The sequence below is a fragment of the Choloepus didactylus genome, chromosome 18 (assembly GCF_015220235.1).
Source record: "Choloepus didactylus isolate mChoDid1 chromosome 18, mChoDid1.pri, whole genome shotgun sequence".
Lineage (NCBI taxonomy): Eukaryota > Metazoa > Chordata > Mammalia > Pilosa > Megalonychidae > Choloepus > Choloepus didactylus.
In genome coordinates, this window is record NC_051324.1 from 9,821,980 (window position 1) to 9,835,839 (window position 13,860).

The window sequence follows — 13,860 nt, forward strand, 5'->3', positions numbered from 1 at the left end:
CCCGGGGAGGGCAGAAGTGCTGCCCGGCCAGCCCAAGGGCCATGCTGCTGTCGCAGCAGCGGCTCGTTCAGCAGCGCTGGGAGCACGGGTGTGAGAGACGGCCGGCCCGGGCTCGCACGCCAGCGTCCTCGGCCATCAGTGACTGTGCACCTTGGGGGACCACCTAACCTCCCGGGAAAATAGGAAGGAAACAGGAAGAAAAATACTAATAAGTGAGCAGAAATTATATGTCTGTATGCTCAATGTGGGTTTGAATTTCACCTTTTCATTTGGAAATTTTCATTTGAAAAATTTATCGGACTACTTAAATCATTAATTACTATTTAAAGTCATGTTAGATTTTATTTGTTGTTCATTTGTTATTTGTGGTATATATGACATTTTGGCTCAAGATCACGGTTAAACTTTGTAATGTTTATCCTTCAATCTTCCTCTCCACTTAGTGTTTGATACTTTTATTTCTCCTTGAAGCTCAAACTAATAACGATGTCTTTCTGGTTGGGGGTAGTCTTGAAGCCATTTGGAAAGGTAATGGTTTCCAAACCGGGCTGTGTACCAGAATCACCTGGAGAGCTTTTTTAGAAAGAGAGATCAACAGTTCCTATCTCTGGAAAGAATGATTTAGTTATCAGAATGGGGCTCCAAAAGGTATATATTTATAAAACTTCCCAGTTGAGTTTGATATGCTGCGGGACTTGAGAATTAAAGCTGATTAGGTATATAAAGTCCTACAGGCACACGACACGGGGAGTAAGTCTGGTTGTTTTTATTAATCCCCAGAGACTGGCATAATAATAGGAGTTAATACATGAACTTGACTAGGTTTGGGGCTATATAATAGGATTGGGAGTAGAGCTACTGTTATTTTTTGGGCTATTACTGCTGCTTTATTATGTCAAGTATTTGAAAACCAGCCAAATGGTCATGTTCTTTTTGTTTTGTTCTGTTTTACAGATCGTGAGGACCAGTCAATTCTTTGCACGTAAGTAAATGTTGAATGCTCAGAATTGTTTTTGAGTCTATTGGAAAGTACAGCAAAATTTTTTGGGGGGGGGAGAGAGGCAGGGAAGTAGAGCAATAAATTTTTGAGAGTTGATATAAACCTTGCAATTATAGTAAGACTGAGATTATATAAATTGCTTAAATATGGGGTTGCAATTTGGTTATCAAACTGGACTTTTCACACATTTCCTAATATTGTTCATTTGTGAAACGTACATCTTCAGTTTGTTCACGTGCTGTCCTCCTGGACATTTCAGTCATTTATTATTTAGTTTACCCAATAAACATTTATTGATTGACTCTCTCGTGCCTGGTATACTGTGTGCTAAATACCAGCAATTCACAATTGAATGGAACAACATCCATGAAAAGATTTGATTAGATTTGCACATTAGAAGGATCGCTTTGGCTGCCTTGTGAACAGTGGTTTGGAGGGAGAATTGAAGTAGGAAGACCACGTAGGAGGCTATTCAGGCAAGGGGGAGTTAAGGATGATATGCAGCTTGTAACGCGGGTGGCTGATCGGAATATCTCCTGACATGGCACCGTGGTGGAAGAACAGGTTTGGAGAGGGAGGTGATGAGTTGGTTTAGCACATGTTGAAGCTGAAGTGCCAGTTGCTCCCCCAGGTGGAGCTGTCCTTCAGTCCATCGGTTATTGGATACGGAGCTCAGGAGGTGCAGAGCTGGGGAGTCCCCAGCATGGCGGGTGAGGGAAGCCACACTGTGACTGAGAGCTCCCTAGAAGAGTGTGCTGAGAGATGCAGAGGGTGGAATCCTGAGGAAAGCAGACATTTAAGGGTCGGGCAGAGCAAAAGGAGCCCTCAAAGAATGCTAAAAAAGATTCACCAAAAGCACGTGGTGACGCAGCATGTATGTGGCATCAGCAAGGGGGAAAGCCCTTTCAAGAAAAGGAATAATGAATGTATCAAATGCTATTGAGATTAAGTGAGCCTAACGGCACATGTCCACTGGGTTTAGCGACAGAGCAAGAGAGGGCACTGGGAGCAAACTTGGGGGGTGGGGCGGGGAGCCAGATTGCAGGAATGAAGGGGAGGTGAAAAAAGTAAAGTACAGACCTACAACCTTCAAGTGGATTGAGGATGTGAAAAGGATTAGTAGTTGGGTGGTGGTAAGAGGTAAACAGACTTTTTGTTGTTAATTGGTGTCTCTAAAGTGGGAGAGATTAAATGCTGAAGAGAGGGGGACGGAATTCTGGGAGTGTTTGGAGATGGGTATAGAAGGAAAGAGAAATGGAGCAAGAAAGGTGATGAGGTTCAGAACCCAGGGGTTGGAGGACTGGGCAGAGCCGGACGGGGGAGAGATGCAGAAGGTTACTCAGGTGGGTAAGCTGGGGAGGGAGGCTGGGGACTGAGAACGTTCTTATCTAATGGTTTTTGTTTTCCCTACCAAATAGAAAATTAGTTTATTTAATAAGGGAGAGGAGTGGCAGGATAGGAAGTTTGAGGAGAGGAGAGTGAAATAGCTGGCACTCATCTGCTCTGCTGTATGAATTTTCTTCCAGCACTGTATAGTCTTCTGGATTAGATAAATTAACTGTGCCTACGTAGCAAGCCACCCAGAACCTCAGTGTCTTGAAGCAGCAGTTTCTGCAGGTTTCCCCGCAGCTGGGCTGGGAGCAGCTGTGCGGTTCTGCTCACCTGGGCCAGGCGCAGCTGACCTCATCTGGGTCTCGCTCAGGCATCTGCCGTCAGCTGCTGGGTCAGTGGGGGTGGGCTCGCCCTTGGGTCGCTGGTGCCTTGGTTCTCCTCCACGTGGCCTGTCATGCTCCAACAGGCTAGCCCTGGCTTTTTAACCTGGTGGCAGGGTTCCAAGAGCAGCAAGAGGGCAAGCTCCAAAATGTAAGCATTGTTCAGATTTCTGCATGCATCATGTTTGCTGCTGTCCCATTCCTAAGCAATCCACATGACAAAGAGCAGAGTCTGTGTGGGAAACACCACCAAAGGAGTGAGTCATGAAGCAGGCGGGCCATTACTGCAGCCAGCCCAGTGTAAGGGTGTTGGATGGAGAAGGTAGAACAGTGGCAGCCTTTGCAGTGTGTGCACACGGAGGAAATGGGGCAAGAGAATTAAGAGTATTGTTAGGAAAAACTTTATAAACTTTATCCTGATGGACCATGGGCTATAGATAAAGAGGAAGGAAGTGACAGGAGAAAGTAGATGGGCCAGAGAACTGGAGGTTTTGATGAAGTAGAACAAAGAAATATTGGGGATACTAGAATGTCTGAGCAGGAAAAATAGGCAGTTGTGGTCAAAGATGATAAATGGAAAGACCTGGGGTGTGACAACGGGAGTGGGGAGCTGGAAAACAGAGGTCTGAGGAGGTCATTGGAGATGAGGGAGTCAAGGAGCCAAGAGCCTGGGGCTTGGGATGTGCCTTTCACATGAAGAGAGGAGTGGCCAGGAGACTACAGATAAGTGATAAAATTAAAACAGTGGCCACCGAGGCAGTCCTTCAAGCTAAATTGCTTCATTTATAGGAGTATCCTTGATCCTTTCCACTCTTTGGGAATAAAAACTACTTTCTTTTTTGAAATAAGAGCAGTAGTTTGGGTTTGTTTTTTTCCTTACCAGGCAAAATGAATCTGAATGTCAGAACCACTGCTGTGTGTGGCAGCAGAGGAGGGGGTGAGGGTGGTCACACACGGCTCAGACCTCCACCAGCATTGTGGGGGGCAAGAAGGATTCCACTGGCTGTTTTCCTGACTCCTGGTGTGTGTGTGTGTAGATCCAGGGCTCAGTCAACCCCAGCAGGAGGAAGAAGTGTTCACTGAAGAAGCTGAGGATGTAGGTGACTTTGCCCACCACGGAATGGGGGTTTCCAGAGGGTTCAGAGTCAATGTTCGTGGGGAGTAGGAAACAGTGGAGTTTGGGATCAGGTCAAAAAAAGCACAATATGAGAGGGGAGTGTGAGGATGGCAAGGTGACCAGAGGAACTTCACCTGTGCAGCGGTGAGCACGGATGGCAGGGTGTGAGCCTGAAGACTTTGCCGAGAGTGAGCGTCCCCTCCGTCCCTGCTGGGTGGAGGAGGAGGCAGCCTTGGCCGGGACCTGCTGGGCTTCCAGGGGGTGCCGGCTCCGGTGGGCGGGCAGGCAGCCAGATTAGTTCTAGACCCTCGTCCTTGTCCAGTCCCTGGAGGTTGCTTTTAGAATGGATTGCCGAATGGACAAGGGTGGCATAACCTCCAGGCATAGAGGCAGAAGGAGAGAAATGGTGTCAGGAAACCTATAAGTAATTTGGTATTCTGGAGCATTAGGCCTAAAGTAGAGAATAAGTGTTAAACTCATTTGTTTAGCCTTTCTTCCTATACATCAGGATGCCTCTCCCAATTGCCTTATTTCTGACAGCACTACCTATATCAAGACTCAAGGCTTGATATTAATGTATTGTAGTTTCTTTGACTCCACCTTCTATTTCATGCTTCTATTTCTGGCTGGTCACCTAGTTCTGATGCCTCTTCTTCTGCCTTGTCCTAGTCCTGCTCACCACCCAGGGTCTGGCCCATTTTAGTGATCTTCAGCTGACCTCCTTGCCAGTTCAAATCCTGCCAGGACAAGCTCAACCCACATCCGCTTTTCTCATCTGGCCCTTTTCATAAATACTGCAATTCACTGTTACTTATCTGGGTCTCATGTGTGTCTTGTTTTACACCTACACTGTACGCTAGGAATTGCAACTTAACATTGGTTGCTTTTTACTAATCTGCTCAGAACCTGGTGTGCTGTTCTGAACATAAGACTTAGGAAATGAATACGATTTCAAACACGAACGGCTTAATTAGGAACCAAGAAAACATGGGCTTAAGTATAGATTAGGAAATTTTAGAAAGTAATACACTGTGTTGTGTATGTTTTAAAAGGGTAATTGAAGAAATTATCCAAAATCTTTCCAATACCATTTTAAAAAGGCATTTTATGATGAAACTTAACCCTACACAAAAACAGAGGGAATAATTGTTCCAATTTGCTAATGCTGCCCTTTTGCAAAATACCGGAAATGGATTGGCTTTTATAAAGGGGAGTTATTTGGTTACACAGTTCCACTCTTAAGGCCATAAAGTGTCCAAGTAACGCATCAACAATTGGGTACCTTCACTGGAGGATGGCCAATGGCGTCCTGAAAACCTCTGTTAGCTCGGATGGCACGTGGCTGGCATCTGCTCCTGAGTTCTGGTTCCAAAATGGATTTCTCCCAGGACGTTCCTCTCTAGCTGCACCTCCTCAAAAATCTCACTCTCAGTTGCTCTTGGGGTGTTTGTGCTCTCTTAGCTTCTCTGGAGCAAAAGTCTGCTTTCAGCGACCGTCTCCAAAATGTCTCTGTAAGCTGTAGCTCCTCTCACAGCTCCACTCGCAGCTCCTGTGCGTTCTTCAAAGTGTCCCTCTTGGCTGTAGCAAGCTTGCTCCTTCTGTCTGAGCTTATATGGTGCTCCAATAAACTAATCAACATCCATGCTGAATGGGCAGGGCCACACCTCCATGGAAATTATCTAATCAGAGTTATCACCTACAGTTGGGTGGGTCACATCTCCATGGAAACACTCAAAGAATTACAATCTAATGAACACTAATCCATCTGCCCACACAAGATTGCATCAAAGATAATGGCATTTTGGGGGGCATAATATATTCAAACTGGCACAATAATGCATGACCCCCATATACCCATCATCCAGATTCAACGATTTTAGAAATTTTGCCACATCTTCTTCACCTACCACTTTTTCCTTTTTTTTTTTTTTTAACCTTTGCGGATTTGTTTTCCCAAGTTTTTATTTTAAAAAATTCTGAACGTACTGAAGAGTGGGAAGAATGGTAATGTCCATATACCCATCACCTAGATTTATCAGTTCTCTCTTTAGCTCTCAACGCTTGCTTTTCTGTGCCGTTTGCAAGTAAGTTGCAGACATAATGACACTCAGCTCCTCAATTCTTCAGCAGGTGTCTCCTGAGAACAAGGGGTTTCCCATGGAACCACAGAACCATTACCACGTGTATGAAGATTAACATTGATTGAATAATGTCATCTAAAAAAAGACAGTGAATAATAGTTAAAAAAGAATCTGTATTAAAATTTCTGAAATAATTTTTTTAAATCCACAATCCTGTAAAGCTTTACTCTCTTCAACTCAATTCTATATTCTAGAATAGTCTTCTCACTTTTTAATTTTTTTATGACATTGGCTTGTCGTCTTCAAAAAATAAGCTAATTAGAACCTGACCTGCAGATGTCTAAAATTTTGAGTTATCAGTTTAATAGAATAAAGTCACAACAGGAATTTAGTCATTGAAACTCTCCATAAGTGACACACTACTGTGAGCTGCGTTCTTTTGCTCCGGAGCTGGGGCCTGTGGTCTGTCTGCACTGTCGGGACAAGTACAGGCAGGGACCCTGAACCCAGTGAGCAGGCAGACAGCTGCCAGGCCCCTTCTCTTCATTTCCCTCAGCCCCCGCCTCATTTTGCTTGTTTGGTGTGGTTGGATGACCATTTTTTAAATGTAATTTTATTGAGATATATCACATAACATACAGTCATTCGAAGTGTACAGTTGTTCACAGTACTGTCATATAGTTGTGCTTTCATCACCACAAACTTTGAACATTTTCATTACTGCAAAAAATAAAATAAAAATTTAAAAAAGGACAACCTAAACACCCCATTCCCTTCCTCTCCCCATTGTTTATTTACTTTTTTTTAAATACAGTTTGATTGAGAAATATTCACACACCCTACAGTCATCCAGAGCATACAATCAGTTATTCACAGCACCATCATACAGTTGTGCTTTCATCACCAGAATCAATTTTTGAACCTTTTCCTTACTCCAAAATAAAAATAAAAGCAAAAAAGAATACCTAAATCTTTCCATCCCCTCCATCCCACTCTATTCTTATCCAATTTTTGTCCCCATTTTTCCACTCATCTATCCATCACTGGGTAAAGGGAGTGCAAGCTACATAGTTATACAATCGTCTTTAAGCATCAAGGTCACTGGGTTGCAGTTTGACAGATTCAGGTATTTCACAATTACACAGTTACACTGTGCAAGCTACGTAGTTATGCAATCGTCTTTAAGCATCAAGGTCACTGGGTTGCAGTTTGACAGCTTCAGGTATTTCCCTCTAGCCATTCCAACACACTAAAAACTAAAAGGTGATACGTATAATAGCATATAAGAATACCCTCCAGAGTGACCTCTTGACTCCATTTGAAATCTCTCAGCCACTGGAATCTTATTGTTTCATCTCTCTTCCCTCTTTCTGTCAAGAAGATCCTCTCAATCCCACAGTGCTGGGTCCAGGCTCATCTCCAGGAGTCATTTCCCACGTTGCCAGGGGCATTCACACCCTTAAGTGTCATGCCCCACGTAGTGGGGAGGGCAGTGAGTTCACCTGCCGAGTGGTCTTAGAGAGAGAGGGGAGCCACATCTGAGAAACCAAAGAGGCTCTCTGGGGGAAACTCCTAGGCACAATTATAAGTAGGCTTAGCGTCTCCCTTGCAGCAACTAGCCTCACAAAGGAAAGCCCCCAGATCGAGGGCTCGGCCCACTAAATTGGCAGTCCTCAATGTTTGTGGGAAAATCAGCAATAACCCATGTGGGAAGTCCAACACTTCTGCATTTCTCCCCAGCTCCTTGGAGGGGAGGCCCGCAAATCCACTTATACTTTCTGCAGTATCACTTTTGGGATGTGTTGGGATTTCACCCCAGGCTGTGCAAACTCACCAGATCCCACTTCCCATTCACCACTCTCTTGCATCTATGGTGTTCAAACAAACTGATTGTACAAGTTAAATTATCTAGTGTGCTACGGGAAATATAGATCCTTGCACCAGATAAACATCTTCTCCCTTGGTCTCACATATAAGTTGTAGTTTTTAAACCCAGTGGATGGCCATTTTTGATAAGGACTTTTTGGAATGTCTGGAAGCGGGAAAGTCTTGGGGATGGAATGATGGCTGTTTGGCAGAACAAAAGGCCAGTCACCAAAAGTGACCATTACAGACCCTGGCACTCGCCATTAGATGGTCAGAGCGTTAGACCGACATCCTGTCGTCTGTTACTAGGCTTTGATTTAGGAGGTGAGTCTTCTGGGGGCTGGTTTTTCTCTTCTTGGGCACAGAGCCTGCCCTCTGAGTAGCAGCTATCAAGTACCATATCTGTTTTGTATTGTTTCTTTCTTGCTTGTTTTGAATTGTTCTTTTTCTCCAACATTTTATTGTGATATTTTCGAATATAAAGCAGGGTTGAAAGAATGTGAAGTCCTGTCCACCACCTAGATTCTACCATAAATATTTTACTATACTCATTTTCTCATATCTATTGATCTATTCATTCCTCTGTCCATCCATCAAATCCATCTTATTGTTTGGTGCATTTTGAGTTGAGCCATCAGTATCAGCTTGTTTTGTAACCCCCAAATACTTCAGCATGTGTATCATGAACCAAAGTCCAGTGTTTGTTTATAGTTTTTCTTTTGAGGTTAAATTTACATATAACGAGATCACAAATCTTAAGTATATATATGCTGAGTGACCCAAACCTCTATAAAGATACGGACCATTACCACAAAGTTCTTGCCTGTCTCCTCCCAGTAAATCTCCGCCTCCACCCCCACTCCTTTCTTCTGAGCCATATTTTCTTAATTCTTAGATGTTGATAATGATATTTAATAACAGCTTTTCATGGGAGGCAGGGAGCAATTATACTAAATGTTCATATCCATTATAAGCTACATTGTGATTTCAGAAATACTAAAATGTGAAACACTGTATCCTAGATTTATGCAAATATGATATATTTTGCAGTTCCAAATAAGGTACTCCAGGAGTGTGTAACCAGGGTTTTATAGCACTTAATACAGAATTGAACTAATTAAGTTTTCTCTGAGACTAACTCTTTAATCAATTTTGTGTGCTCTTTTATATTAAGTACCAGTGTTTATTTAGTATTCCAAAGAGAAAATAACAGTTTGAAGGAAAATGTGGTGTTTTTTTTTAATCAATACTTCAGTTACATAGCTTAGCTTTCAGGTTTACTTTTTTAGTCACTAACTCTCTGATTTCTTTTTCCCCTAAAAGGGTGACCTTCTAATTCACACCTTGGCCTCATCTTTATTTCTGCAGACTCAGGCCAGTGCCCTGTGAGCTCCCACTTAGGGATCAGGGGCCCCTCGCTTAGTCATTTTTGATTCTGGGGTCCAGTGCGGTTCTTTGGTTAAGGCACCCAGGATTGCCTTTATGATGTGAGGGCAGAGTTGTTCTCACTTGCACCCCATGTAGGTAGGACTGAAATCTCCTAAGAGTGTAATCTTTATGCTGACTTTCCTCTGGAATTAAAATTCACAAGCCCCCCTGGGTGAGGAACTATCTCTGTTCTCTAAGCCCCCTTTTTCTAAGAACAATCTGTTTACTTTTTATGCTCCCTCACTGCTTTAGGCAAGCTGGTTAGCCCAGAATTTTCTCCGTTTAAGTGTATTTGCACACACCACAGCGATTGTGAAACAGCGGTTGCTTCACATCAGTCCTCCCGTCAAGATGTGACAATAGATTTCTTCGTAAAGAGATTTTATCTGTTATGTACATGTCTGCATTAAGTGGTGATGGCCAAGCCAGCCTGGATTTAAAAGTTGATCCCTGCCATGAGTAACATACCTTAGAAGTTTGAAATCAGTAGAATTGTTGACAGAGTTGAGTCAACTGTAGTGGAGTTGAAAGACACGTGGTGGTGTCAGAGCTCTGTCCTCTCGTGCCAGCCTTGCTGTGAACCAGCTCCTTTACCCTGGGCGGCCAGTCAGCTCGCTAGACCTCAGTTTGCTTTTCTAATGACTCTTTGGTTTGTTTTCAGTGTCCTCAAGTCTTAAAACTGTGAGCATTTTTTAGATTGGTATCGCTGTGTCTCATTTACAATGACAGATCTGATCCGGAGGAAAAAGAAGTGTGCAGATTAACTTGAAAATACAAGCATAAGATGTTCTAGGCAGATAGACTTAGGAGAGGGAACTAATGGCTTTGCAAATGTTGTCTCCACTAATTTTTGCAACACCCCTGTTACCCCACATGCATATCACATTATCCAAGGTGTGATGCAAGTGAGGAATGAGACTTGTGATGGAAGGAGACTTGGAGCTGAGCCTGTCTTACCTCAGAGTCCGTGCCCTTTCAAGGGAGCTGCTTTCTAAAGCGATAGGGTTTTGAAACTGTAGGGAATCATCTACTAATGTTACAGATGTATGTGTTATGTATATGGTGATATTAGATATTAAATATGTACTCTTTTTCATATTGAAGATATCCAAAGCAAGAACTTCAGGGAAAGAGTGTTTTTGAAGCTGTACTGTACTCTGTGTTAGAAATATCCAGAGAGAATAAGACAAAACCAATAAAGATCTGGAAGGGGATTTTTCATTGGGCAGTTTCCATAATCCAAGAGAGATTCAGAGGAAGATCCCAGAATTGGTTGGATATTTCCATGAGGGTCATCTGCCTCACTGCTTCTTACAGCTTGTTTTGTTTGTTTTTGATCTTAAATCCCTGTGAGAATCCAATGAAATCTGTAGACCTTTGGAAAATGCGAATACCCCCAGGTTAAAGATGTTCCATCTTTTGTATTAGCAGACACAGGGTACCCCCACCCAAAGACTATTTGGTTTTGTCCTTATGATAACTTTGTTCTTCTACCACTGTCAGACCAAGGGTTACTTCTCCGAAACAGCACAATGATGTGACCTTTACCCTTTACTAGGGTCGGTCATAGGCCAGCGATGAAGCAGTCAGCCACTTCAAGCGTAAAATTCCTTTTTGGTTAGAAACTTTTTTTTTTTTTTTTGGTGGAAATGAGGTCAGATTCCCTATGTCCTCCTGACAATTTTAGGGCTTGGCCTGTTCGTCTCTCCGAGGATTCTCCTGATTTAATTTTCTTCCAGCGAAGTCTGCTGAGCTTTCTTTTTGGTTCTCTTGCCCCTTATGTTCTGGCTACTTATTTCTAACTCTGCCCCCATCTGGGACAGGCATGCCATTTCCTGTTTTCTCAAGAGTCGTATGACTTGATTCTGCCATCTCTTTCAAATTTGAATCATGGATGTTTTTTACCTTTGCAAGCACCAATATCACCATCCCTAGTTGTTGTTGTAGCTAGTCCTAGCACTGCTGCCAGGCACAGTGCTTGGCACTTTACGTGCATTATCTCGGTCTAAGAAGTAACCTTATCTCTTCTTAGAGCTGTGCAAACTGGGGCCCACAGAGCTGAGTAACTTGCCCAGAGCCCCATAGCTGGGCAGCGGTGGACCCGATTTGAATCGAGGTAGGTCATTTTGGCTCTTAACCACTATGCTAACACCACAGATTCATGCAGTAATTCAAAGTTGAGTAACTCGAATTGCCTCTTGTCAGGAGGATGAATGGTCACGTGGGCAAGAATGGATAAAGTTCAGTGAGTGCTTATAATATGCTTTAGGGGGATTATGTTTTTTCCTTGCAACCACCCTCTGTGTTAGGAGATATTCCTGCATCTCCCCTTGTGGGAGCTCAGCAGTAAGGCTCTGGAATACATCCACCTTGGACCTGAAATATGTAGGACGTAGCAGAGTTGATAAAAAGTTGTTGAAGTGCAGCTGCTGTAAGTGTGACAGGCAGGGGAAAAAATGTGGGAAGCATGTCCAAGGAGAGGGGTTCTCAGGAAACCACAGAGCAGGCTAAGCTGGAAAGTAACAAGTTGTCAGTCTAAGTGAGAGACTCATTCCTTAACATGATAAAAACGTATCTTTTTTGAAACCAACAGGCAATATTATGGTTAAAACACTGAAACACTAAATATTTCAAGCAAAGCTTAGAGCAAAACAGAATACTCCTTTGATAGGCATTAAGACATTACACTTGAATGAAATAAATGCTTTTCCACGACCTCCAGGCTGCATCACATGCAGCCCGTGTCTGCTGCGTCCTCCACGCCTCTTGCCCCACTCTCCCTCGCTCGTCGTTTATTTCCAGTTCCACCACACCGGCCTTTGGGTTCCTTTCCGGCTCCGGGGCCTTTGTCCTTGTCTTCTCCTCTGCCTGGACGCCTTCCTCTGGCCCTTCCCTGCCTGGCCTTTCTCTTCCAGCGTCCTTCTCGTTTCCTGCACAACCTTCTCCACCCCCTGTGACCATCTTATTTGTTTTTCTTGTTTACTGTATGCTTCCCTCCTAAATTTGAGTTCCTCGGACATGGACTTTGGGCACAGCTATTTTCCTAGCCCTCACAAGAATGCCTGACACATAGAAGTTGTTTTATAAATATTTGTGGAATGCATAAATGAAGAGTGAGTGAGTGAATGAACGGGAAGTCCTTACCTTATCTGCGCCAGTGACAGCCAGTACGAAAACACAACAGGTGTGAAAGACCTCACATTCCTAACGGGAACGAAAATACAAAAAGGGACAAGAAACCCATAGGACCTCTGTCCTTTCATTTATTCAGCAAGTATTTATTGCTCACTTACTATGTTAGGGATTATGATTTAAAAGATGAATATGACAAACATGGTCCTTTCTTGTGATGAACTTAAAAAAAAAAAAAAAAAGATGTATCAGAAAGACAGAGGGATAAAGACACCATTTCTCCTTAAAAAAATAGCCTGGACGTTGATGCCATTCAACTCAAAAATCTACCTGTTGTATTTTTGCTTGTGGGAGTGGGGAGGGGTGGCACAACACAATTATTTGAATTTATCTGAAAAAATAAACCTCGGAGACCTGGTGAATTTTTTTTGCAAGAAGAGCAATGAAGAGTGCTTTGCTTAGTCGTGTTGTAAAGCTATTGCATATGGGCCTGGCATGGGGTTAGACTTGACTGACTAGAAATCGAGCCATCCATGGGTGTAAGAAGTAAGTATAAGAAAGAGAATGAATATCTTTGCCCATTGATAATTGAGACATGGGCTTAGTAATTCTGAGAAAAAAATGAATTAAGTCCTTACCTCAAACCATAAATGGTTTTCTTCAGACCAATTAAATATTTAATTGTAAAAAAGAAAAACCATAAGAGTTCTAGGAGAAAATATAGATGGATTTAATAATACATAAAAATGAAAATAAAGATTCCTCTGGGCTTGGTCCCGGAAAGACCTTTTTAAGCATGAAAAGTAAGCAGAAACCTTAAAATAAAAATTTTAGATGGCAAAGCAACTAAATGGAATATTTTAAATATAATGATAGATGGTGGTTAATAAGTTTAATATAGAGGATATTTTTTATAAAACAATAAGTGAGTTATATATAGAATTATCAACTCTTGGAACTAGGAGGCATCTAATCCAATTTCTACGTTTCACGATGGGATAGCGAGGCCCAGAGAAGGTAATTTCCTTTCTCAAGTCCATACAAGTGGTCTGTAGGTTTCCTTTGCCCAGCCCCTCCTCTGCAGTGGAGCTGTAGGTGTCTGGGTGCAAAGAGCTAGGAAGGTAATGCAGACAGTAAACTACTGAAGAATTTTGAGTTGTGGGCAATTCAGACAGTACAACTCCAAAGTACAATGCTCAAGAAATGGTCAGGATTTGTTAGAAAAAATTCCAAGCCTTAGATAAAGCACACTTAGATTAAGCAACTGATGATTAGTTGGTAATATATGTGATAACGTTTTTGAGTTTCTGTGTTTTGTAAGAAGAATCCGTCTAATTATATTTTACAAATTAAATTTTAATACAAATTGATTATTTTATTGGTTTTAAACGTAGGTTTGCGTCGGTCCTCTCTTAAGGAATCTTAAGAATTTGAACAGTCATAACTTAGGTACCACTGTGTACTTAGTCACCCACCCAAATTGCAGGCTGAGTACTGAGCAGAAATTTTAAAAAACCACCTCTG

At 42.6% G+C, this 13,860-nt stretch overlaps 1 protein-coding gene across 5 annotated transcripts in view; it reads left to right on the plus strand.

Annotated features, from left to right (window-relative positions):
* The window catches only part of MYH10 (myosin heavy chain 10), a 157,709-nt gene that overhangs the window by 34,490 nt on the left and 109,359 nt on the right, over positions 1-13,860 (plus strand). For all 5 annotated transcript variants that reach the window (XM_037808394.1, XM_037808397.1, XM_037808396.1 and 2 more), the window contains one exon: positions 955-982. In XM_037808394.1, coding sequence (XP_037664322.1) covers positions 955-982 — 28 coding nt within the window. The remainder of the gene's footprint in view (positions 1-954; positions 983-13,860) is intronic.